This window comes from Lycorma delicatula, chromosome 11, assembly GCF_047948215.1.
Source record: "Lycorma delicatula isolate Av1 chromosome 11, ASM4794821v1, whole genome shotgun sequence".
NCBI classification, from domain to species: domain Eukaryota; kingdom Metazoa; phylum Arthropoda; class Insecta; order Hemiptera; family Fulgoridae; genus Lycorma; species Lycorma delicatula.
This window is the reverse complement of record NC_134465.1, coordinates 56335231-56360390: the sequence shown is the minus strand read 5'-3', so window position 1 is coordinate 56360390 and position 25160 is coordinate 56335231. Positions and strand designations below refer to the sequence as shown.

General features: G+C 28.7%; 1 protein-coding gene across 1 annotated transcript in view; it reads right to left on the bottom strand.

Moving 5' to 3' along the window:
• LOC142332323 (lysosomal alpha-mannosidase-like) overlaps positions 1-21945 on the bottom strand; it is an 89575-nt gene extending 67630 nt beyond the window's left edge. The window contains exon 1 of the mRNA XM_075378696.1: positions 21746-21945. Within this exon, the coding sequence (XP_075234811.1) occupies positions 21746-21841 (96 nt within the window). The 5' untranslated portion in view covers positions 21842-21945. The remainder of the gene's footprint in view (positions 1-21745) is intronic.
• Positions 21946-25160: the final 3215 nt, after the last annotated feature.

Sequence of the window (25160 nt, the reverse complement as noted above, 5' to 3'; positions counted from 1 at the left end):
TGGAATAATAAGCATAATTTTTTTGCTTTATTTGTCACTTTTCTTAAGATTCGATTAATCAAGTTTTATGAAATTTTGTCCAGTGACTTCTTAATACCGTAGCTACCACTTAGTGATAATCGGTCAAAGGAGTTGGGAGATGTGGTAACCACTGGTCTCGTATTTCAAAATTTTAGTCAAAAAGTAGAATAATTTATCTTCATAATTCTTTACTTGCATACTTTAATATTAACTTAACTTTCCTCTAATTACTAGTTTTTTGTAGGCAGAGCCGTCACTAATTGCAGTAACTGACTTTTGTATTTCATTTTTTTTTAAAATTAAACTAAGAAAATGTAATTACATATTTTAATCAAATCATTATATAGTTGTACGTTATATATCTTATTTCAGGAATGGAAAGATGTACAATTCCATAGATAAATAAAGGAATTGCTGTAATATGTGCTTGGTTGGATTAAGAGAAAATGTGGTAGAACACTGAACAGAGTCATATAAGAAATACATAGTTAATTATAAAATATATAAAGAGTAAATAAACATATAAAAAGTATATATCTGCATGAGTGATGTTGAGATTTTTTGGTAACTGTAATATGTATATGAAATAATAGGAAAGGAAGTATGTAAAGATCATAAATATAATTATTAGAAAGAAGTTAGAAGATATAAATGGAAAATAATTTAAACACATATTATTTATACACGCTAAATTAAGTTACATAACATTAGATTATTATTATTTTTTTTTTTAATCTTCGGGACCACATTAGGTATTGTTTCAGATAATGACATGAATGGCAATTTTTGTAGTGTGTGTGAAAATGCCATGCCTGATTGGGATTCGGACCCAGGACCTCTGGATGGTAGGCCAAGGTGCTACCACTCACGCCAAGGAGGCTGGCTAGGTTTTTATTTTAATAATTTTTATTTAAACTGATTGACATAAGCAATGTAGATTTTGTTAAAAAAGTCATTTAATTTTTGAATTGATTGAAAGATCTTAAAATGCAAAGACAGCAAAAAGATTATAAGTAATGAGATGGTGGCAACACTCCTTCACAGTTGGCAGAAGAAATGGAACCAATCAATCAAGGTAGATGAACCCGTAGACTGTTACTGGACCTCCAGATATGGGTCTTCCATAACCACAGGAACTGGGATATGAGTTGATCCAATTCCTTGCCGATCATGGTAGCTTCAAAGCATACCTTCATGTGTGAGCATTGAAACCCTTCACTGAATGTGATTATTGCAGAAAGCAGGTCACCACACTGTTTGTGTGTAACAGGTTCAGGCAGCACCACTTAGCATTTTTAAGAAAATTCAGCATGCTAACCCTCAATAACAATACGGGAACTTTGCTTCAGAACAAACTGGCGTGACATATCATCATATGTCACACCAGTCATAATATTATTTTTTGACTTAAATATATGTTGCCATAAAAAATATTCAGTAATTATAAGACTTATTTTAGATGATTCAAAGCTTGATTTGACTTGTTACACATGAAATCAATTTGATTGTCTCACAACAATTATTTATCTACAAGACATCCAGCATGGTGCAGATATAAATATTACCTTTTTTTTTAGTAGACTGTGCAATTACAAAGTTTTTTAACTTATTCAAATATTCTATAACTTAATTTTATTTTTAATGAACTTTTGTTTTACTAACATAATGAGAATAGCACATTTTGTCTGATATATGATCAGATATCTAATTAAATGTTATATATCTGTTGAGTTTGAAAAACACACTTTAATAATATCTTAAAACTAATAGTTCAATAAAACTTAGAATTGTCCAGATTAATTTGTTGAATATTATTACAATTTTTAAAGAAGAAGATCTGAAAAGAAAATTGTGATTTACAAATCTGATTCTGAAAGCATTTGAGTGATTTTTTAAGTAAAGGGATAAATGTTAGCTTGGCATCGCAGCCTTAAGTGATTTTTATACATGTAATATTCTAAGTCCCAATCCTGTCTTTACATTTTAGAAATGTTCACAAATTTAATCTCCTAGAACCTATATCTATAAAGAGACATACTCAAAAATTAAATTCTGTTTGAGTTGAAAAGGAAAAGATACCTTACAGTTTTATTAAAATTGAACAAAATTTACAACCTGGGTCTGTCTTCTTTATAGATCCACATATTTTATAAACAAACGCTCAGAATTTTATGTCCTGTTAATTTCCAAAATTTTAATTTGTCTGCTTGTAAATCATGAAATAAAAAAGTTGAATGTTTTTAATTTCTATTTATTTATCATCATAGTGTTTTAGATCGATCTGTCGACTCTCAAATTGCTGAATTTTAACTTTTTTTTTATTTTTTGCTTTTTTTAAAGATATGTATGGTACCTTCATAACTTCAATTCTTAGACATAGAACATGTTGTGTTGACTTTACTAAAGAATTTAATTAAAGTAATTAGGTTTTTTTACAATTATTTGGTGGATATGACAAAGACAGAGAGTACAATGTTAGATTTCTTTTGGTAATCAATCTTTTATACCTACATGTAACCTGTAAAACAGGAACAGGATTGGTAAAGCAAACAACCAGACTAATTACTGGAATTATTAACATCAAACTGGAATATAAATCATTCAGTTAGAATTGAGATGAAACAAAAAAAATATCATAGCTTAAGATTTAACTTAATCTTGTGTAAAACAAAATAGTTTTTTAGTACAGACCTTTCACTATGCTGAATGGTTCTGATGCAGTTATACAGAAGCATGATTTGTTTTTTGGATGCATGCTTGTTTGTTAATACTTAATCACTATATTTAAGTACCTCCATCTTTGTAGAAATAACAAAGATGGACCACTGAATGTGAAAATAGGAGGAGAAAAGATTATGGAGGTAGAAGAATTTTGTTATTTGGGAAGTAAAATTACTAAAGATGGACGAAGCAGGAGCGATATAAAATGCCGAATAGCACAAGCTAAACGAGCCTTCAGTAAGAAATATAATTTGTTTACATCAAAAATTAATTTAAATGTCAGGAAAAGATTTTTGAAAGTGTATGTTTGGAGTGTCGCTTTATATGGAAGTGAAACTTGGACAATCGGAATATCTGAGAAGAAAAGAATAGAAGCTTTTGAAATGTGGTGCTATAGGAGAATGTTAAAAATCAGATGGGTGGATAAAGTGACAAATGAAGAGGTATTGCGGCAAATAGATGAAGAAAGAAGCATTTGGAAAAATATAGTTAAAAGAAGAGACAGACTTATAGGCCACATACTAAGGCATCCTGGAATAGTCGCTTTAATATTGGAAGGACAGGTAGAAGGGAAAAATTGTGTAGGCAGGCCACGTTTGGAGTATGTAAAACAAATTGTTGGGGATGTAGGATGCAGAGGGTATACTGAAATGAAACGACTAGCACTAGATAGGGGATCTTGGAGAGCTGCATCAAACCAGTCAAATGACTGAAGACAAAAAAAAAAAAAAAATATTTAAGATTCTATTTTTTATTTATGGTACTTCCTTTTTTTAGAAAAAAAACTAAGACAATTTGAGCATTAATCTAATAATGTGATTTCCAAAACTTAACCCATTAATTAAAAAAAGAAAAAATCTCATGTGGACAACACATGACTTCCTTATATATCTATTAAATCACATTACACATTTTCTTAAAATGGAAAGTACATAAAATTTTATTTCATTAAAAACTTCTGATATTTTTTCACATTTTTTTTTTTTGTTATTGAATTATATTATTCATCATAATTTTGTTTTACAATGAGAGTATAATAATTATTAATAAATCAATATATATAAATTAAAATAAAAGTTGAAATCTGATTGGAACCAAGTGCCTTCCTCCTTGTAAGATCCAAATATTTTAATATTAAAGTTTTATTTAGCTATAACTCTGGAACCAACGAAAATACCACTTATGATATATCATTGAAAAGCTCTCAATGAGGTCTTATTACTGCAGTTAAGAAAAAGTCCAAAATTCAGATTTTTTTGGATTTTGGGCTTTTTTGGACACTTTTGGTCCAGTTGATTGCAATCAAAAGAGGAGGTGCACAACTAGATGTTACAAAAGTCCTAAATCAAAAATTTCAATATCATATGGCTATTTGTTTTTGAGTTATGCGAGATACATTCGTACATACAGACATCACGCCAAAATTAGTCAAAATGAATTCAGGGATAATCAAAATAGATATTTCCATTTCCGAAATCTGGAAACCAAGATATTTCGCAATCACAATACTTCCTTTACTTTGAACAAGGAAATAAAAAACAAGTTATATTATTGTGAAATTTAAGTAAATCTCTGAAGATACTAGATTTTATTTAGATCTCATATAATTATATACAGATTGCATCAGGAACGTTTGGTGTATTATTGTTCAGATAGCAATAAAGAACTGCTCCAGTATTTCTTTGGAAGAATCAAGGAAACTATAATAAATCCTTGATCAAGGCAACATATTACAAAGTAAAAATTAATAAAAAAGAGAAGTGTTTTATTATATTAATATTTAAAATAATAAATATATTACAAAAAAATCTGAAAATAGTAAGTAAAATTGGTACAGATTAAAGTAAAAATTTGTAAAATTGTTAATAACTGAATAATACTTGATTTTTAATTTAAGTACATATTAAAATAAGTATGAAAAACTCATCAATTATTACTATTTAAAAAAAAAGAAGCATAATTTACAAAATAACATTGTTTCTGTAACAGAGTTTTTAATTTAAATTAAATCGATGAGAAGCTCTTTTAGATTGTAATATACTTTTTTTAAAAAGAAAAACTGAAGTGTAATTATATCCTTTCTTATTGGCAGAAGTATTTGTAACATGAAAAGAATTTTTTCTGTTCCATTTGGTTTGATGCTAATGAGTGTTAATATAGATGTATGAAGTGGATGAGAGTGTCACAATTTTACTCTTTTATTTATTGATATAAATTTCAAATTTCTCTCTCACTCTCCCTTTCTCTCTCAATACACACACATATATATATATATATATATATATATATATATATATATATATATATAATAACAGACATATTTTAGTTAAAAATATTATCTTTATTAATTTCTTGGGTTAACCAATCAACTACACAAACTTATAAAATAAATACACTGTGTTTCACTAAGCTTCCTGAGCGGACAATATACATTCATACACACATAATACAAAATTCTCTTGCATACTTACTGTTATCTGAGGAAGCTTAGAGAATTCTAAGTAAAACTTAGTGAATTTAATCTATAAGTTCGTGTAGTTAATTGGTTAACCCAAGAAATTAATAAAGATAATATATTTTTAAGTAAAATATGTCGTATTATATTTAATTCTACCCAATCCGGAGGGAAATAAATTACATTTAAGTTAATATATATATATATATATACACACACACATGTTTTTTTTTTTAATTTTTATATAATATACATTCCTGCCTGTGTATTTTCATTAGTTATTATATTATATTTGCGTACATTAGTTTTATTATTCATTATCAAGTATTACATCATCGAATAGTCTGCCGTTCCTGCACGTAGCCAACAAAAACATAATGAAAATAGATGTAGCATTTGTAACTTATTTGTTAACATTAAAAAACTTATTGTATATTTAAATAAAACAATAGACTAATAATAACGTATTCATTATTCATATACTATTATAGTATCTGCTGAAATAATGTGTTTTAATCATAAACCAAGGACAGATTTTTGTTTGGTGACAAAAAGGTGTTCACAATTTTTAAACTTCGTTTTTAATGACTTTATTATTTAATTTATGCTCTATGGTAACATGTTTTTATCAAATTCAATGTTATGATAATAATAATAATATATCATTATTGAAATAATTTCATTTCTATTTTTTATGAGCTTTGTAGATGATTTTTTTATATATTTATTAATTCAGAGGAAAAAACAAGGTGGTAGCTGAAATCCTGAGTGATGTGATCTATGGAGAGACTTTGACAGGTTTAAATTTAGGTATAGTTTAAACATACAATGTACCAGGTAGGAAATAGGATTCTGTGTAGTTTCCATAGGGGTACAGCTTATTTTTATAAATAAATTTCGTTGTTTTTATTACACAGAATATTTTTATTATTATTATTTATTTATTAATGTAACAATAACAGGCTTATACATAATAAAACTGATGGCTGATAATGAATTTTATAGTGCACATAAATGCAATAACTGGAATCTGGAACCTCTATTTGAATCCAGAAACACTACCGTTCTCCCACTGAGATTGGCATAACATTATTAAATAATTACAAACCATGTTTTTTTAAATTTATTCATACCTCTCCCATAGATCCAAAAGAGAGGTTTTACTTATAAACATTAGTCTTTATATGTATTTCTACTGTAAATTATCAAAAAATTTAAATCCCTGAACGTTTAGATTTAAGTTTTACTTAAATCTCAGTGAATTACTAGAATAGTTATAATAAACAGGAAAGTATCGTGATCATATCTAAAACAGGTTATTAGGTTTTTTGCAAATCTTTATATTTTAGGACCTGACTAGTTGATCTAGATCAAAAAAACTTATTTATGAGTATTTACATAGGTATGTACATTTGTATATTGCCCTTCTTTTGGCTTTACCTCAGGATTGATTGAATCACATGTATATAAGAAATAAATATGTATGTTTGGGTGTTGCACTGCTTTTGGCCTTATATCTCAGGATTGACCATGCAAATTTTCTTCAAAATTTCTGTATGTGGTGCATTGATCCTATTACTTTTTTTTCAAAATTCATTTAGGGAGTGGGGAATATTGTGAAAAAAAATTATTTTGATTTTCTTAAGAGGAATTTTAGAGAAAACTTAAAGCAAATTTGTTACTTCCAATGCGTATGTAAATAATAAAAAAAAATATTAAAAAATCAATATGTTTTCTTTCTTCTTTTGCTCTATCTCCCTTCAGTTTAGATATTTCTGAAAGTTTATACTTCATATTTAGAATTATCAAGAAAAGTGTACAATTTTTTTACATTATCGACTCTGGATCTAAAATATAGAAAAGTTTTTAAAAATTTTCCTTTTCTTATTTAGGGTATTGAAGGGAGTGTTAGATTTAGAAAAAACTTTACAAGCAGATTTGTTAAACGTAACATTTATATGAACATTTTTAAATAGATTTTTCTTAAAATTTATTTCCCACCTCTAACAAATATATATTCTGTTCTTTTTTTTTGTTTTTTGGCTCTAACTCTTTTAATTTTTAGCATTAATAGTCAGGAAATTCGTGCAATACTTTACCATATTTTTTTTTTTTTTTTTATAAAGAGTGGAGAAAAAAATTTTTAAAACCACTCTTAAATTAAACCCACTAAAAGGTAAAAAATTATTTTAGGACGGTATCTCAGAATGGATTTGACAACAAGCTTTGATGTTTATATGTAACATTATGTGAAAATCATAGGCTCAAATTAAAAATTTGATGTTTTTGCCAATTTTTTATATGTGTGATGAATGGCATAAAGAGTGGGGAGCAAAGATTTGTACTTTGGCATGATCTCCCACTCTTTAAGCTATTTATCACACATATGAAAAAATTGGCAAAAACATCAAATTTTTAATTTGAAGCTATCACTTTCACATAATCTTACATATCAGCATCAAAGCTTGTTGTCAAATCCATTCTGAGATACGGTCGTAAAATTATTTTTTAACTTTTAGTGTGTTTAATTTAAGAATGGTTTTTAACAAACTTTTTTACATATTTTTTATTTTCTACTTTTTAGTGTTCATAAGTTTATACTTTACAGCTGCACCAGCACACATGTTTAAATGATCTTTTGAAGTTTTCATGCCTCCAATTTTCAAAACCGCAGACAAAAGTATAGGCAGCATTAAAAATTCATATATCTTAAAATATTACTGTATATAATCATATACATTTCAAACTGCTCAAATCTTAGGTTTCTAGTCTCACATATTAAAATTTCTCAGCATTCATACACTGAACCAGTCAGTAACGTCATACACCAAAGGAAATTACTGATTTCCAAATTCCAGTCACAATTTAAGAAACGTTGCGGGTAATTTTTTTTCACCATGCGTGTGGTCACGTGTTCAAGTTCTGTCGGCAGCAAAATTACTTTCTTGATTTATTTTTAACCTTTTTGATGTTTTTTTTTTTTGTTGCAATTTTAAGGTGATTTTGATCATAGTTTGTAATCTACGTGAGGAGAATACGCATTTCTCCTCATCGAAGAGGAGTAATGACTTATTTACCAGCTCATGAATCATCAGATATAAACATTGAATATAATAGTTATATGAAATTTGAATTTTTGCTTCGGCCGTAGAAAAAATACTTTCGTTCAATTTAATCAGTTGAAACAACAATATCACAAACATGGATAATTCTTTCACTAAGAAAATATATATGTAAATGAGGTTGCATAAGTTCAAGGGGCATTTTTTTTCACTAATTAACTAATCTTAGCAACTTGAAAATGTTGCTAAAATGAGTTGTCATCAATAAACCTATATGCAAAATTTCAAAGCGGAAGTGCTTTAAAATTTGACTGAAAATTTTGTACCATGAATCCCACATACATAGTCCAAGAACAAGTTAATATAAGAGTGGTCCTTGTAACATAGTCCCCAGTATCCTTGGTAATATGCTTAGTGTTGGGATGTGCTTTACAGAGATCCACCTTCTCCAGCAGGGACTCGATTTCTGTGGGCTTTCCATCAGAATCGGTACTGTTCTCGTGGCGCCTCTTCCTCGCCCTTTCATCGGATTCAGCTACCTCCGTCTCCACCTTTAATACGTCTACCAGGCTGGTAAATGGGGTAACTCGCGGCGATCTTGCTGTTTTTCTGCTCCTGCCGAAGTTTCCAGTTTCCATATCCTGAGATGCTCCAGACATCTCTGGGTATTACGTCTAAGAAGAGTATCTCGAGTCAACCTCGTTAACACCACGCACAACTAGATCGTGGGGGGGAGTTAAAAAAAACATTTTTGACGGGATGCCTAAAAATAGGATGTTGGGGAAGGGTCAAACCCCAATTTTCGGCCAAAATACCAAAACCAGGTCAGAAAGGCTTTGGGGAGGGTTGTTAGGTAGGGAAGGACCCCTATAAACGCCCAGACCCGAAGTTTGGGCCCGATAGTCCTATCGGGATCTGTGGGGATGTTGGGATCTGAGGTAGCGAGGAAGGAAGTTCCCTTGCTAACTACAGTGGGATTAAACACAATTTTTTTTTTCAAAAGGCTATTGATAATAAATCAGTAGCCTTTTGACCTGTGGTCAAAACGGACTTTGCCAGTCCGTTTTGACCAATCCACTGCTTACTAAATGTGTTATTTAAACGATTCGTCACATCACGACAGCAGTGAGCAGGTGTGCCATCATTGAAAATCTACATCTGCACTATATCTGCAAGTGGAATATCTTCCAAGAGTCCCAACAGATTTGTTTGCAAAAAATGCAAGTACGTTCACCATTGAACTTTGACGGTAAGAAAAAAGGGCCTGTGAGATTACAACGAAGAAGACTATACACATTAAACGAGAAAGTCCGTTGGAAATGACTTGTAGCAGTCTCTTTGGTGGTTGGGTTTTAATTAACCATACATCTCAGGAATGGTCAACCCGAGACTGTACAAGATTACACTTCATTTACATATCATCTTCTGAAGTAATAGTTCTGTTTAGCCTCCGGGACCACCGGAGGCTAAACAGAAAAAAGTATAAAGTCTAATGGGATTTTCTTCTGCCCCAGTGTGAGTGTTTCGATAGTTTACTATGCCATTTCTGGTAAAATAAAATTCATCAGTAATTAGAAATTGTTTAGGAAATCGGGATAATTTTCACATTTTCTAATTAACCAACAGAATTTCATCCGTTTATCTAAATCAGTTGATAATAACTCTTGTACACGTTTTGTATGGAATGGGTATAATTGTTGCTCCCGTAACGTTCGCTACACACTTGATTGCGAAAAATGAAAGCGATATAACAACCTTCTGGTGATTGAAACGGGAGATTCTTGCATTCAATATTGCTTCTTCAGTATTGGCATTTCTCACAAGACGTTCACAACCAACATTGAATCGTCGTTTAAGCATAACTGTTTCTCGAACTTGCCTCACCAAAACCCCAAAATATCCAGAGAAATAATTCATAGTAACAATTTCAATGTTAAGCTTTTAATTAAGCTACCCGAACAAAAATAAATAAATAAATCCTAAGAATATTTAAAGTACACCTATCAAAAAAAAAACCTACGTTCCGGTACTCTTGAATCTGGTTATTTTTCCCGGTATTGACGCACAGCAGCCAATCCAATTTTATTTACTTTATCTTAAAATAACTATATGTACATCACTCTCCAAATGAAAACAAATTTGTAGTATCACCCGTTGTGAATGACTGACCGAACAGTAGCATCACAAACACCGCAGAAATGTATATTCAAATGCTAAACATTAAACTTAATTTTTGTTCAGCTGTTATTCCCAACCGATGAAATAATAAACATTTTTTAAATGTTTTAGAAGAATTTCTTTCAAATTTATTTTAAATTTTTTAACATTTGTATGTAAATTATTCTGTTTAAAATTGTATCACTATTCCGATCCTGTTTGTGTGTTTTGTTTCTAATTAAAGTCGAACTTCCCAAATTTATATTTAATTTTAATAGAAATTATTTACATCAATTTTCTGAGAATTATATTACAAAGTTAACTAGAAATTTTTATTTATTAATTGCTATATTAACAAAGTTATTTTATTTCAAAGCTAAAAAAGTGTATTTTCCGACAAAATGTTTTCGTATTTTACCTCGTTTTTCTTTAACCTAAGTGAGATAGAGACTTGAGATTACTTTTATTCAATTTCTTAGATCAAAAGCCATAAGAAAACACTAAATTTACCCCTCGATTTGTACCCCAAGAATTTTAGTAAGGTTTGATTTCATAAAGGGAACAGAAAACAAGGCTAAATGTTTCGCGAGCCGAAACTCGCTAACGAACCGTTTTCTAACCTATGGTTTATATAACCTTTATTTCTTATTTTTGCCAATAAAATCATCTCTCAAGAGATTGCCCAGCAATTTAAAATCATTCTTTATTTAATAGAGAATCTATTACAAATAAAGGTATTTTAATCTAACCGTATGCATCTCATTAATTGAGGTTTCTAATTGCTACACTAAAAAACAAATAACTCGTAACATTTTATGAGAATAGTCTCTTTTCAATAAAGGCTTATAAAAGTGATTTAAAGTAATAATTGTTATATAAGTTCGTCATCAAAGAGAGTAAATAAATGAAAATGAAAATAAATGTACAGTATCTTTAGTATTACTGAATTAATCAACTAAATTTTTTTTTTTTTTTGAGATGTAAGTTATGCCAATTACCATTAAAAAAAGATTACATCTTCAATTTTGTAACGTTAACATGTTTATTTCAAAAGAATAATTTATATTTATTCATGCTAATAAATAAATACAAAAAAAAAAATGAAAATCTTTTTGAAATTTCGATTTAAGTGTGTGGTAAAAGAAAAATTTATTAACTTGTGAAATAGTTAATTTTTTCTTTCTTAAAATTTATTTTTTATGAACTGTAAATTAGTTGTTACTTTTCAATTAATTCATTACTAATTAATCAGTTGATCAGTTAATTTATATTTGTAAACATTTATCTCATTAGTTTTAATATCATTAATAATGGCATAATAAATACAAGTTATTGATAATAAAGTATAAAAATAAAAAACAGCACAATAGCATCATAAAAAAATGTCAATAAACAATAAGAAAAATATAATTAAAAAATTAATATTGAAGATGAACAGTTTTTATAAACGATTTGAATTATTTAAAAAAAAAAAGGCATAAAATAAATAAAATTTAAAAATATCATTAAAATTATACTAGATCGAGGATTTGGATAACATTATAAAATGTTTGCCGTATTGTAATTACTAATGGATATACTAATCCACAGGTATTTTCTAATCTCCGAACTTTATTTTTTTTTTTATCTTCGTTATAAAGTTACTGTAACGTTAAAATAAAAAAAAATTAAAATTAATTTTAAAATTAAAATTAAAATTATTGAACTTTTAAGTAAGAACTTAGCTTATTCTTTGTGATGTAAAATGATTTTGTTTTAACGACCTCGTTTCTGTTATGAAGAACATAGTTTTCGTATTAAATTAACATTACTTAAAAATTGGTTGGTCTGATATTTCCCAAGAGTAACTGTAATCAGGGATTTATATAGCCAGTTGAAAGGAAGTAAAATTTAAAATAATTAATGATATACAAATAACAGCAGTAGGTAAAAGTAAACAAATAGAATAAAATAAATTATGTTTTTAAGTTGATATATTTTCCAGTTTTCTCTTTTGTTATATTTATTTATTTATTGGAATTTTTTGAAAGTTGTTTTCTTTAATTTTGCGTGGTTTCTGGTATTTAAATAAGCTAAATGCAAAAAATACGCTTTAAAAATAGATAAATAAAACGTTCGGACATGGTAATTATAATTTATGTTGGAATGATTTATTTGTTCGTTTTGAAATGTTTTGAATTATTTAGTTTTATTTTTATTTCTTTAAATAATCCTCATCCCTCCCACATAATTTTTTCTCTTTATCTTTTCATTCCTTTTTTTTATTAGGGTTCTTCATAGCCGTCTTATAATTATTATACTTTTACCATCCCTTTTCGTTTACGTCAACTCTTTCGCTTTTTATCTCTTCTTATTTTTCTTTTTATCATTCCCTTCCTTTTTCATCCTTTTATTTTTTCTCTCTGATTATTCTTCTCTTTCTCATTCTTTATGCTTCCTCAGTGTTTCCTTTTTTCCTATCTTTTTTTAATTTTTTGTTCTTGTCTTCTTTCTTTTTGTATATTCTTCTTCAATTATTTTGCTTCTCTAATTTTTCTTCTTCAGGCCCCTGTTTTCGTCAGTTATTACCTCTTCCATTACATCATACTTTTTCTTTTTTTAATCTTTTTCTTCAAATAAGTGACGGCATTTAGAAAACTCTAAATGCATTCATACAATTTTAAATAACAATTCTAAATAACTAAATTCTTAATAAATTCTAACTAAATTCTTAATAAATAACTAAATTCTAAATAACAATTAAATACAATTCTAAATAACATTCATACAATTTTTGTTGTTGAAATTATTATTAATTTTAATTAATCTGTAAATATATGTATAAAAAGGCCCTGACGCAACTATAAACACATGATTATCTATCTATATTACCTATTTTCCGAACAGAAAGATACTATAAAATTTGGGATAGAGTTATTCCTAAAGTAATGTCTTTAGGTTTAAATTAAATAGGAATTGAAAAAGGTATCCAAGATTGGAAAAGTACTGTGTATCGCGCATTTAAACGTAGAATCATAATGATAAAGACCTATACGTTATTCATAATGAGTAGTTTGACACACTATCCCTGGAAAATGTTTTTTAAATGTAAACTAATTAAAAAAAAGCTGACAACACAGTTGTATGACTTAACTGTCACGCGGCTAAAGCCATCTTACAAGTGTGGGTTGTTTCTGATGCACGGCTTACACACACAACTTAATTAAAAATATTTATCATTTTATTTAAATTTAATATTTCTTCGTTTATTTAATTTAATGATTTTAACTGAAGAAGCGTGCGCTCCTACGGTATTTCATTCGCGCGGGTCATGGCGGTACTAGCGGCCACTTTAAATTTTTTTTTTTATTCTTGAAATATTATTAATTTATTTAATTCTACCGTTCACCTGTGACGTCACAACATAGCAAGCGACTATAACAACATGCAATAACCAACTTTAAACAGTGCTATAATATTCATAATAATAAACAATAACTTATAATATTTAATAATACAACAAATTCCACAAATTAAATGACTACATCAACTGATATTATATAACATAAATATTGCAATATTTATTTTAAAATTTTAAATAAATAATGTTTTCGATCATAAATGAAATCACAAATGAAATAAATTTTGAAAGCGTACTGTACTACAATAAATGTTCAAACAGCTTGGCAGTATGCTAACCTCAAGTAACATCCGTTTATAACTTGTAGTCTGGTAGTACACGATCAGATTCGTCAATTATTCTTCTTTTCAATTCGTCAATGTCTGCAGGTTTTGTTTTGTAAATATTATATTTCAGGTACCCCAAAAAAAGTAATCCGGAGGAAACCAGGTCTGAGGGAACCTGGCAGATCATTCTACGTCTCCTCTACGACCTATCCAGCGATTTTGAAATTGTTCATTTAAAATTTGTCTTTCCCTTAGATAATAATGAAGTGGTGGTGCCCCATCATGCTGAAACCATACGTTATTTAATTTTTGTCCCACATTTTCCCTGATATTTGGTAAAATCTTATCGGCTAACAAGTTACAGTAAACATCTCCTGTAAGATTTTCATCTAAAATAAAAGGCTCTACGATTCAATGACCGATGATTCCTGCCCAAACATTCACTTTCTGAGGATGATGTGTATGAGCTTCCGACATCAATCTAGGATTATTACCTCTGATTATCGCTGATGTTTTTTTTCTTTTTTTAAGAAAATTAAGAATGTTGATGATATCCTATCATCCGTCCATGTAAACAATATAAATACTGTCAAAATATTCACATAGCCTTCACTTAATTAAAAAAGAATAATAGCAAGAAATAAAATATCCAGGCATTGCGATATTTTTTGTTGGTATGATTGGTTAATGCAGTCCCACCGATGTACTTGAGTCCTGCTCCGTTTAGTAATTTGTAACTTTGCGCGGATTACCTACTTATTACTTCCTTGTACGAACTAAAGGAAGTATTGTGATCGCGAAAAATTTCGGTTTTCAAATTTCAACGGAAATATCTATTTTGACCATCCCTGTATCCATTTTGATTAGTTTCGGCGTGACGTCTGTACGTATGTATATGTATCTCGCATAACTCAAAAACGATTAGCCGTAGGATGTTGAAATTTTGAATTTAGGACTGTTGTAACATCTAGTTGTGCACCTCTCTTTTTTATTTCAAACTACAGGACCAAAAGTGTACAAAAAAGCTCAAAATAAAACAAAAAAATTGGATTTTGGATACTTTTTTAACTTCAGTAAACAACTCTCATTGAGAGCTTCTCAATGATATATCATTTTCATTGATTGTAGAGTTACAACCAAATGAAACTTTAATTAATGAAATATTTATATCTTAAAAGGGGAAGGCACATCGCTTCGAATCAGATTTCATATCCTTTTTTTAACTTTTTATTTATTTAAATATGTTGATTTATTAATAATTATTAACTTCTGATTGTAAAAAAAAAGTTTTACGATAAATAATAATTCAATAATAACAATAAAAAAAAGTATGAAAAAATATCAGAAGTTATTAATGAAATAAAATTTTTTGTACTTTTCATTTAAAAAAAAAAATGTGTATATGTAATTTAATAGGCGTACAAGGAAGTCATTTGGTGGTCACATCAGATTTTCTAAAAGTATTTTTAGAAGAAGCTGTTTTAAGTACAGAACATTTTGAAGAGTAGCTTTTTTTATTGGAAAAATTAGTATTATGTAATTTAATTTCGTTATGTAAATTAAAAAAAAAAAAAAATGAAAAAATTGTGATTATTGATTAACTTGAAATAGTAACTATATTCTGCGGTTAAACTTAACTGATCGAAGGAAGGAGTTTTGTGACAGCCTATTCTTATTTCCGCAGGAGCTACTGTTAATTCAGTTGTATTCACTAATCTGTTGACTGTAATTCTTTATCATTATTCATCCTATGTTCACTTTTTTTCTATTTTACCCATGTAAATAATACAATAAGCATAAAGTGATTGAAAAAAAATAATTTCTTTCTATAAGCCGTTATGTTATGGCAATTTTAACGAATTTTTGTTGTAAATATAAATTACGTCAGTTTTCATTAATTTAACTACTTAAATTAAAACAAACTACTTAAATTTAATTGACTGTTTAATGCATTTAAATGGTTATAGGTTTTTTAATCTGAAAAAATTTTTGTCTTCTTTTTTTTTATTTGATTATTTTAAATTTAGTTACTTGTACTGTAATGGATAATTAAAATTTATTATGGAATAATACAATTTTTTAGTACGTTTTGTATTCATCAAAACCTTTAATGCCAAAAGAAAATTAATCATTTATGAAAGTGGCATACAGTACTCGCGAAGTAGTAGTCTCAGAACGAAAAATAGATCTTCTAAGGTTGGAATTAAACACTCTCTCTCTCTCTGTCTGTCTATATATATATATATATATGTGTGTGTGTGTGTGTGTGTGTGTGTGTGTGTGTGTGTGTGTGTGTGTGTTTTGTTGAAAATTTTAAAAATTAAGAATAAATATAGGTCCAGAATGTTTTGTTTTCTGATTATTACCAGTAAAAACATTCGTCCCTATTTCTGTATAATGATAAAATCAGGCTATATTGAAATCATTAGAATACAAAATTACGGGGCAAAATTTGTGGTTTTCTAAATTGAAAAAAAAAAATGGATTTTAAAAATTATTTTATTCAGTATTTTACTAAAAAAAATCTGATGTGACCACCACATGTCTTCCTTGTACCCCTATTAAATTACATATACATTTTTTTTTTTTTTAATGAAAAGTGCGTAAAATTTTATTTCTTTAACTTTTGATATTTTTTCATATTTTTTTTTTTTATTTTTATTATTGAATTATTATTTATTGTAAAACTTTTTTTACAATCAGAGGTTAATAATTATTAATAAATCAATATATTTAAATTAAAACAGAAAAAAGTTTTAAAAAAAGGAAAAGGATATGAAGTCTGATTCGAACCGATGTATCTTCCCCTTGTAAGATCCAAATATTTCATTAATTAAAATTTTATTTGGCTACAACTCTGCAATAAATGAAAATAAATACCACTTATTGTTGAAAAGCTCTCAATGAGGGCATATTACTGCAGTTAAGAAAAAATCCAAAATCTAAAAAATTTGGATTTTAGGCTTTTTTGGACACTTTTGGATCAGTCGATTACAATAAAAAGGGGAGGTGCAAACTAGATGTTACAACAGTCCTAAATCCAAAATTTCAACATCCTACGACTAATCGTTTTTGAGTTATGTGAGATACATACGAACTTACAGGCCGAAACTAGTCAAAATGAATTCAGGGATGGTCAAAATGAATATTTCCGTTGAAATTTGAAAACCGTAATTTTTTGCAATCACAATATTTCCTTTACTTCGTACAAGGAAGTAAAAATGATTGAAAATCTCAGAATAAAAAAAAATTAAACTTTTTAGTTTTATCATATATATTCGTTAATTTAGAACGTATAATTTATAATAAACAAATATAATTATCTAACAAATCTGGTAAGGATTTAATAAATAAAAGCAACGGAAAACAAATAAATATTTATGAAACTGGATTACAATCCAAAATAATATCGACCAAAACGTGGAGGAAGATATTATAATTTTGAACCGAACAAAAAATGTTTTTGATACAAGAAAAACAATTTAAAAAAAAAATACAGTTACGTGATTTTCAAAATACTTTCCATCAATATACTCAGAACGTTGTGCTCGACCTAAAATTTTAGTTAAATGATTCGTTTACTAATTGTTTATCAAGGTTATTTCATATTCAGCGACATTGTAAGTACTAATCAATATCTAACTTGTATTAAATGTTTTATTCCTATATTAAAGTTTTTAGATGAATCCACAAGTCCATTGGCGTTAGGTCAAATATCTTTGAAGGTCATTTAATTGGTGCGCCACCGCTCAATGCAGTTACTTAAATACGTAATTTCTAGCTTTCTCATATATAAAAAGTAGTGGTGTCTATTCTTACTAGAAAATCATTGTTGTCTTTTTTTAGAAAAAAATTTTCAAGAAGAAGGTAAGGTATATTAATTTGTTTTCAGCTGAATTTTCGAACAACTGAATTCCTTACAATTCTTGCTACATAATTTGTTTCTTGGCTAAATAAATTTGGGTCAAACATAAAAAGATATTTTTTTCGATACCCGTTTTTTTTTATATTTAAACAAAAACTTTCTGAAAACTACGAGTATAAGAAATAACCAATAAGATTTTTAGTAATATTAATTAAAAAAATACAAGTGATAAAACGGTGTTTTTTACTTCCTTCTACGAAGTAAATTGTAATCGCGAAAAATGTAGGTATTCAAATTTTAACAGAAATATCCATTTTGACCATCCCTGAATCCATTTTGACTTGTTTCGGCGTGACGTCTGAGCGTACGTACGTATGTATCTCGCATAATTCAAAAATGGTTACCGTAGGATATTGAAATTTTGGATTTAGGACTATTGTAACATCTAGTTGTGCTCCTCCCCTTTTGACTGCAATCGACTGGACCAAAAATGTCCAAAAAAATTGGAATTTAGGTTTTTTCTTAACCGCAGTAATAATACCTCAGTGAGAGCTTTTCAACTATACGAGATCTGTAAATAAAGTAATTAGACTGGTTCAGAAAAACTTTTTATTTACAATCCAATTAAACATGGACTCTACCACCTTCGAAATAGTTCCCTTAGGAAGCCACACAACGCTTCAAACGGTTTTCCCACTCTTCATAGCAGTATTGGAACTCAAAAAACCGGAATATGTTTCAGATATAGAACACCTCCTCGATATTCCGTCATCCAATTTTCCAAGAATTTATCTATATCTCCTGAAATGTAAAGCGAATAGTTATCCATAACTCGTTAATGATGGGCCACTCGTTTTTTTACTTTCCCGTCTAGATAGCGCTATAGCTCTAGAAGGGAAAGTATTGTAATCTACCCAGTTTGAGCATATGCAGTTTTACCGGATCTTGACGATTTGACACCTAAGGAACCCCAAAAAAAAGAACCGGATGAAACTTTTCCGGATGTTAATATTCGTATGTACGTATGTATGTTCGGTATTGGCCTCTAAAGATCACCTTACATCTCTAGAACTGACCAAACTTGGTCAGATTACTTCTGTATATGTGGCATTTATGCCGTTAAATTTTCAACTTAAAAGGTCAAAGGGGAGAGATTTTAGAGCAAGCTCACCCTCAGTATCTCCAAATTTCGCCTAATTAAGGTCATATTTTTCTTAGGCTTATTTTTTAACAATTAAAATATAACTAACCAAAAAATTGGAAAATCGTACCCCCACCCCAAAAAATGTTCAAACTATGTTGTGACATCACATGTGAGCAGTTGAATTAAATAAATGAATAATATTTAAAATGTAAAAAAGTAACTCGGTCTGGCTGGGTTTCGAACTCGATCGCCAGTTTGACACGGTATCTTGTACGTTAAGCCTCGTGGCTACACCAGTCTGCCGACCGTACAAGCGAAATTTGTTCTATGTCGCCACTAATACAGTCACATTCCCGCAAATTAAATACGTTATTCGCGCGTGCTTTAGTTAGAAGCATTGAATTAAATAAACGAAAAATATTATATTTAAGTAAAATGATAAATATTTTTAATTAATTTACGTGTTTAAGCCGTGCATTAGAAACAACTATGTTGTCAGCTTTTTGTCTAAGATATATTCCACGTTCGCTTTTGTAACTTGTAATACTATAATCGACTTGGTTTCTGTAATTTACTTATGTTATTGATTGAATGTCGGCGCCTAGAAACAAACCGTATAAAAGACAGACTTAAAATAAATATATCTCAAAAATTTGGTGAATGACTTGACTTCCTCAATTTAACTGTGGAATTCGATGAATGTTTGTTTACGAACCGGAAAAATTATGTCAGATATGTGTTTCTATAGCTGTAGATAATTGTTGGAATTTTTAAATAGATCGTTCTGAAAATGTAAAAACTCGTATAGATGCACCATTATTAATCGTTTGACTGCTAGTAGTATTCAATTAGAGATGAATTTGCACTATTGTTTCTCGTAATTTATTCTTTTTTATCTACAACCTTTTTTCATAGTTAATTATCATTTACTGTCATGAAAATCTTTGGATGGTACGTAAATTTTCGAGGGATGAAGTTCATTTACAAGGAAATATAAAACTTTGTTAATCGGTAGCTACCGATTAAAAAATAATTTTTGTTTACGTATACTACGTTTAAGATTTAATATTACATTTGAAGTTAATTGGGAAAATCAGAACGAGTACAGAGTACAAAAAAATAGCCGAACAGGTTTTTGATTGGTATCGGTAATAAGAACTGTGTAAACAGATTTTAAATATATAAAAAATTCTGAATTTCCATGACTATAAGTATGTAACCACCTCATCCCAAGCAACCCCAAATCCCTCCATCGGGGGGTATCTCAAACATTTTAAATAGAAAGAGTAGAATTGTTAAACATCGGTTTAAAGGACATTAAAAAAGAATTGACGTAAAAACATCGGGTTACGAAAACTTTAACCAAAATGGCAGCCATTTAATAGTTTTTACAACTAAATTTCAAGTATCTCTTACGTATTTGAAATTAGTTGTACGAAAACGTACCTCTTAGGTAACGTTTCAACAGTGAAACATAAAAAAAAATAGATTTTAGCTAATGTCCCTACCTCAGTACGAACTATTTTTTGCTACGAGACCAAAAAATATCCAACAGTATAATATACTCCCTAAATCTCCCCTCCCCCAGAGGAAGGCAAGAAAAATTAAAATGGAAAGGATAGGACTGTGTTACATCTATTTTAAAGAACACTGAAAAAAAATTAATAAAAATTTCATGGTACAGTACTAAATTTAAAACTAAATGTATAAATAAACGAACTGGTGGCTTATACACCACAAGATGTGTGGTCGTATATCAAAATATATATGGTTTTGAGATAGCAGCCACAAAGTAATAAAATCTCTTTTTTCTATCTCCACGTTTTTTCTTTATTCTTCTGTGAGAAAATGCTTGTGCAGTTTCGTTTTTGATGAGTGTGAAATAGTAATTCCTGATATATTTATGTAATTATAATTATATTACGAATTGAATGAAATATTTATTTTTTAACAAAACCGTACTTCGCTAACAATTTGAGTAATGGGACCCTAACGTTTGGATTATTTTTAACAAGATAAGTTAAAGATTTATCTTTAGAAGTTCTATTGACGTTATAAATAAAACGAATAATCCTTTCACAAAGATCCTACACGTTAATAAAGATTTCTGGCCTTTGTTAATCGATTAATTACATAAATAAATATATAAAATAATTAAATTACATTTAGAACACATAAAAAAGATTATACAATATACTTTAAGGAAAATAGCGGGCAAAATTTTCGTTAACTTATAACTACCCGAAAATATGTGTCAACGTACATTACATATTTACAGAAGTTTAAAATCTTTCCTTTTTTCTTATTAAATGCAGAGAACTTATAATATCTAGATATAAAAAAGAACGGTAGAGTAATTATTTGATCGATAATATTAAATGGTCTACGGTTTTTTCTTTTTAACTTTAAAGAGTTTTAAAGGTATGGTAGAAGTTTACGGTTTGAAAAGTTTTTTAATTAATTTCGTTTTAGTATTTAAAGGAAGTTAAAGTTTTTTAATGTTTACTGCTCTTAATGTTTAAAAGATTTTTAATTTTTTAAGTAATAATTTTAATGTTTATAGGGTAGATATGTTCAGGCGTGCGCGCGCGTGTATATATATTATACATAAGCGCGTGTTTTAACTATTTCATTTAATTTAATAAAAATCTTACCTTATATCCACATGTAGGATAAATATTTTCGTTTTCTTCATCAGCAGCCGTTGTAATAATTAAAAAAAATAATATCAAAGCTATTGAAGTCGTCATCTCACTTAAATTAAATGTTAACACTCTATTCTGTTTACCGCACAATTTAATACTATAACAAGTAGTACTGTGATATTTTAGTTTTAACAGTTTTAGCAGCGACATCTCTACTATGAATAAGGAACAATTAACTTTCAACTATATCTATATACGTTAAAAAAACCACAACTGCTGTATGTGTGTTATAATCATATACACTCATACACACATACACACTCACAAGAGAGATGTAAATTTATAAACTGTTTCAATGTAATTTTTTTTGTAAGTTATTACACAATAAAATATTTTACGATTATACACAAAGGGACAATAAATTTTTTTATAATTAATTTTAATAAGTTTTATTAAATTTGACTATCACTAGAGATGTTTAAGACATCAATTCACTGGTTTATTAAACAAAAATTAATATACAGAATAAAAAATAATCTAATAAAAATAGATAAATGAAAAAAGAAATTAATTTTTAAATATCTTGTTAATAATGTTATTAAAAAAAATTATGTGGATACTACATGACCTCCTCGTATGTCTATTAAATTACATATACACATTTTTTAAAAATAAAATTCTATTTCATTAATAACTTCTGATATTTTATTTATTTTTTTTTTTTTGTTATTACTGAATTATTATTTATTGTAAAACCTTTTTACAATCGGAGGTTAATAATTATTAATAAATCAATATATTTCAATTAAAAAAAAAAGTTAAAAAAAAAAGATGAAGTCCGATTTGAACCGATGTGCCTTCCCCTTGTAAGATCGAAATATTTCATTAATTAAAAATTTATTTAGCTATAACTCTGGAACCAATTAAAATATATATATATATAAAAGCTCTCAATGAGAGCTTATTACTGCAGTTAAGAAAAAGTCCAAAATCCATTTTCTTTTTTGGATTTTGGGCTTTTTCGGATACTTTTGGTCCAATCGATTGAAATCAAAAGGGGAGGTGCACAACTAGATGTTATAACAGTTCTAAATCCAAAATATCAACATCCTACAGCTAATCGTTTTTGAGTTGTGCGAGATACGTACGTATGTAAGACATCACGCCGAAATTAGTCAAAATGGATTCAGGGATAGTCAAAATGGAAATTTCTGTAGAAATATGAAAATCGAGATTTTTCGCGATCTCAATACTCCTTTTACTTCGTACAAGTAAGTAAAAAATTATATTTGTGGCATTTTTTAATTTTATTATCTTATGGAACGTTTAATGGTTCCCCTGTAATAAGTCCTTTAACTACACCGGGGCTATCAAATTGTAATTTCCTTATCATAGACAAAGTTAACGAAGTGAATAAGTAACATACATATACAATTTTATGTTCTTTACAAATAGATAATATGTAAAATACAGTATGTGTATATATATATATATATATATATATATATATATATATATATATATACAGAGTGTCCCATATAAAACGCAACCCAACCTTATATTGGTAGGTATTGAAATAATAAAAAGGCAATGTGTAAATGTAATTTTTATTATTACCATCCATTACCTTACATTTAGAGTAAATGTTGGAAGTAGCCGCCATCTTCTTGAATACAAGCTTCAATTCTTTTTACAGCGTTTCTTGCAACGTTTTTAAAGTTTGTGGCTGGATATTTAATACAGCTTGTTCAATATTGACTTTCAATTGTTCAAGTGTTCGTGGTTTGTTGCTGTAAGCTTTTTCTTTGAGGTAACCCCGTAGAAAAAAATCTGCCGCAGTCAAATCTGGAGATCTTGGTGGCCACAAGCCTCGACCGATAACACGATTATCAAAGAATTCCCCGACGAAATCAGAAGTTGAACCTGCGTAGTGCGATGTCGCACCGTCATGTTGTAGCCGGCAGTGTCTGTCTTCCTCTTCCAAGAGTGCGATGAACTGAAATAAAATATCCTGATATCAATCTGCATTAATGGTGTACTCGAAAAAAATAGGACCGATTATTTTCTTCCGCGATATCGCGCACCACACGCCCGACTTCTGCGGGTGTAATTGTTTTTCGTGATAAACGTGGGGATTTTCAGCGCTCCAAATTCAACTGTTTTGGCTGTTTACGTAGCCATCCAAATGAAACCGTGCAATTTTAATATCTCGCTTCATAATAACGGTAAAAATTGAAGGTGGTCTTACTTTATTTCTTCAGTATGATTTCACTTAATTTTCGATTTTATTAAAAAAAGAAGAAAAATAAAAAGTACCCTTTTTAATCGAACACAACAAACGTGAAATGTTTTTATAAATATGTTTTTTTTATTGTTATATAATAATTAACTATTTATTATTGAGTTTGCTAATTTAGATGTTTTTTGAGCAATGCGTTTCTAGCTATTTGCCATTTAATAATAGCTACTTCAGTTCAAATAGTAATTATTAAAAAAAAAAAACCTGAAATACCTAGTATATCTGGTTTAATAAGCTGAATAAGAAAATGTAAACAGTAATTAAAAGTAACCATTAATATGGGGGACAAAATTGTATTAAAAATACATTTAAAATCTGTTACATTATTAACTATTGCTGCGGATTATACTGCAGCAACATTCGTACAAGCTGCTGTAATGTAAAACTACTTGTCAGGCATTGTGCTAAGTTATTTTATAGACGTTTTATTTACAATAATCAATCCATAACGTATTACTGATTATTTTTATATCATTATAAAACTTTTGTTGCTTAGATTCTATCAACACAAACAGTAAATTTTGTTTTAACTTTTTTTTTCAATAGATAATTCTATCCCAATCACCTATTTTTATTTATTTATTTTTTTTATTAACTGTCACTAATTTAATAAATATACTAGCGCCAGCGCTAGATCCCGCTTCGCGAGCTTTTTCCTCTCCTTTTTCGTACATAGAGGGTGATGGCTACTTGGGGGTGGGGATTGATCGGAGATGAGAGAATTTTTTTTAGGTAGATTTCATAAGAAAGCTACCTATTGTAATGGGTACCATGATTCGACTTCTGGAATATTTCGACATATCTTCGCGTTTAACATCCCCCAGACCCCAAAACCATCAGTTCAAAGGTTTATATTCACTTTCTTGTGGACACGATAACTGCCGTAGTTTTGCGCCAATCACTTTCAAATTGATACGTAAAATATAACGACCCAAAATCTCGATCGAGTTCGTTAATGGGAAAAATCAGATCATGGACGTGGAAACGGGGGAGCTTTTTCGAAAAATCAAATATCGCTATAACTTTCGTATTAAGTAAAATATCGAATTCGTTTAAAGTTCCTACTATTTCTTTGGATAAGAGCCTAAAACATATGTGCGTAAATTTTTTTGATATCACCAACCA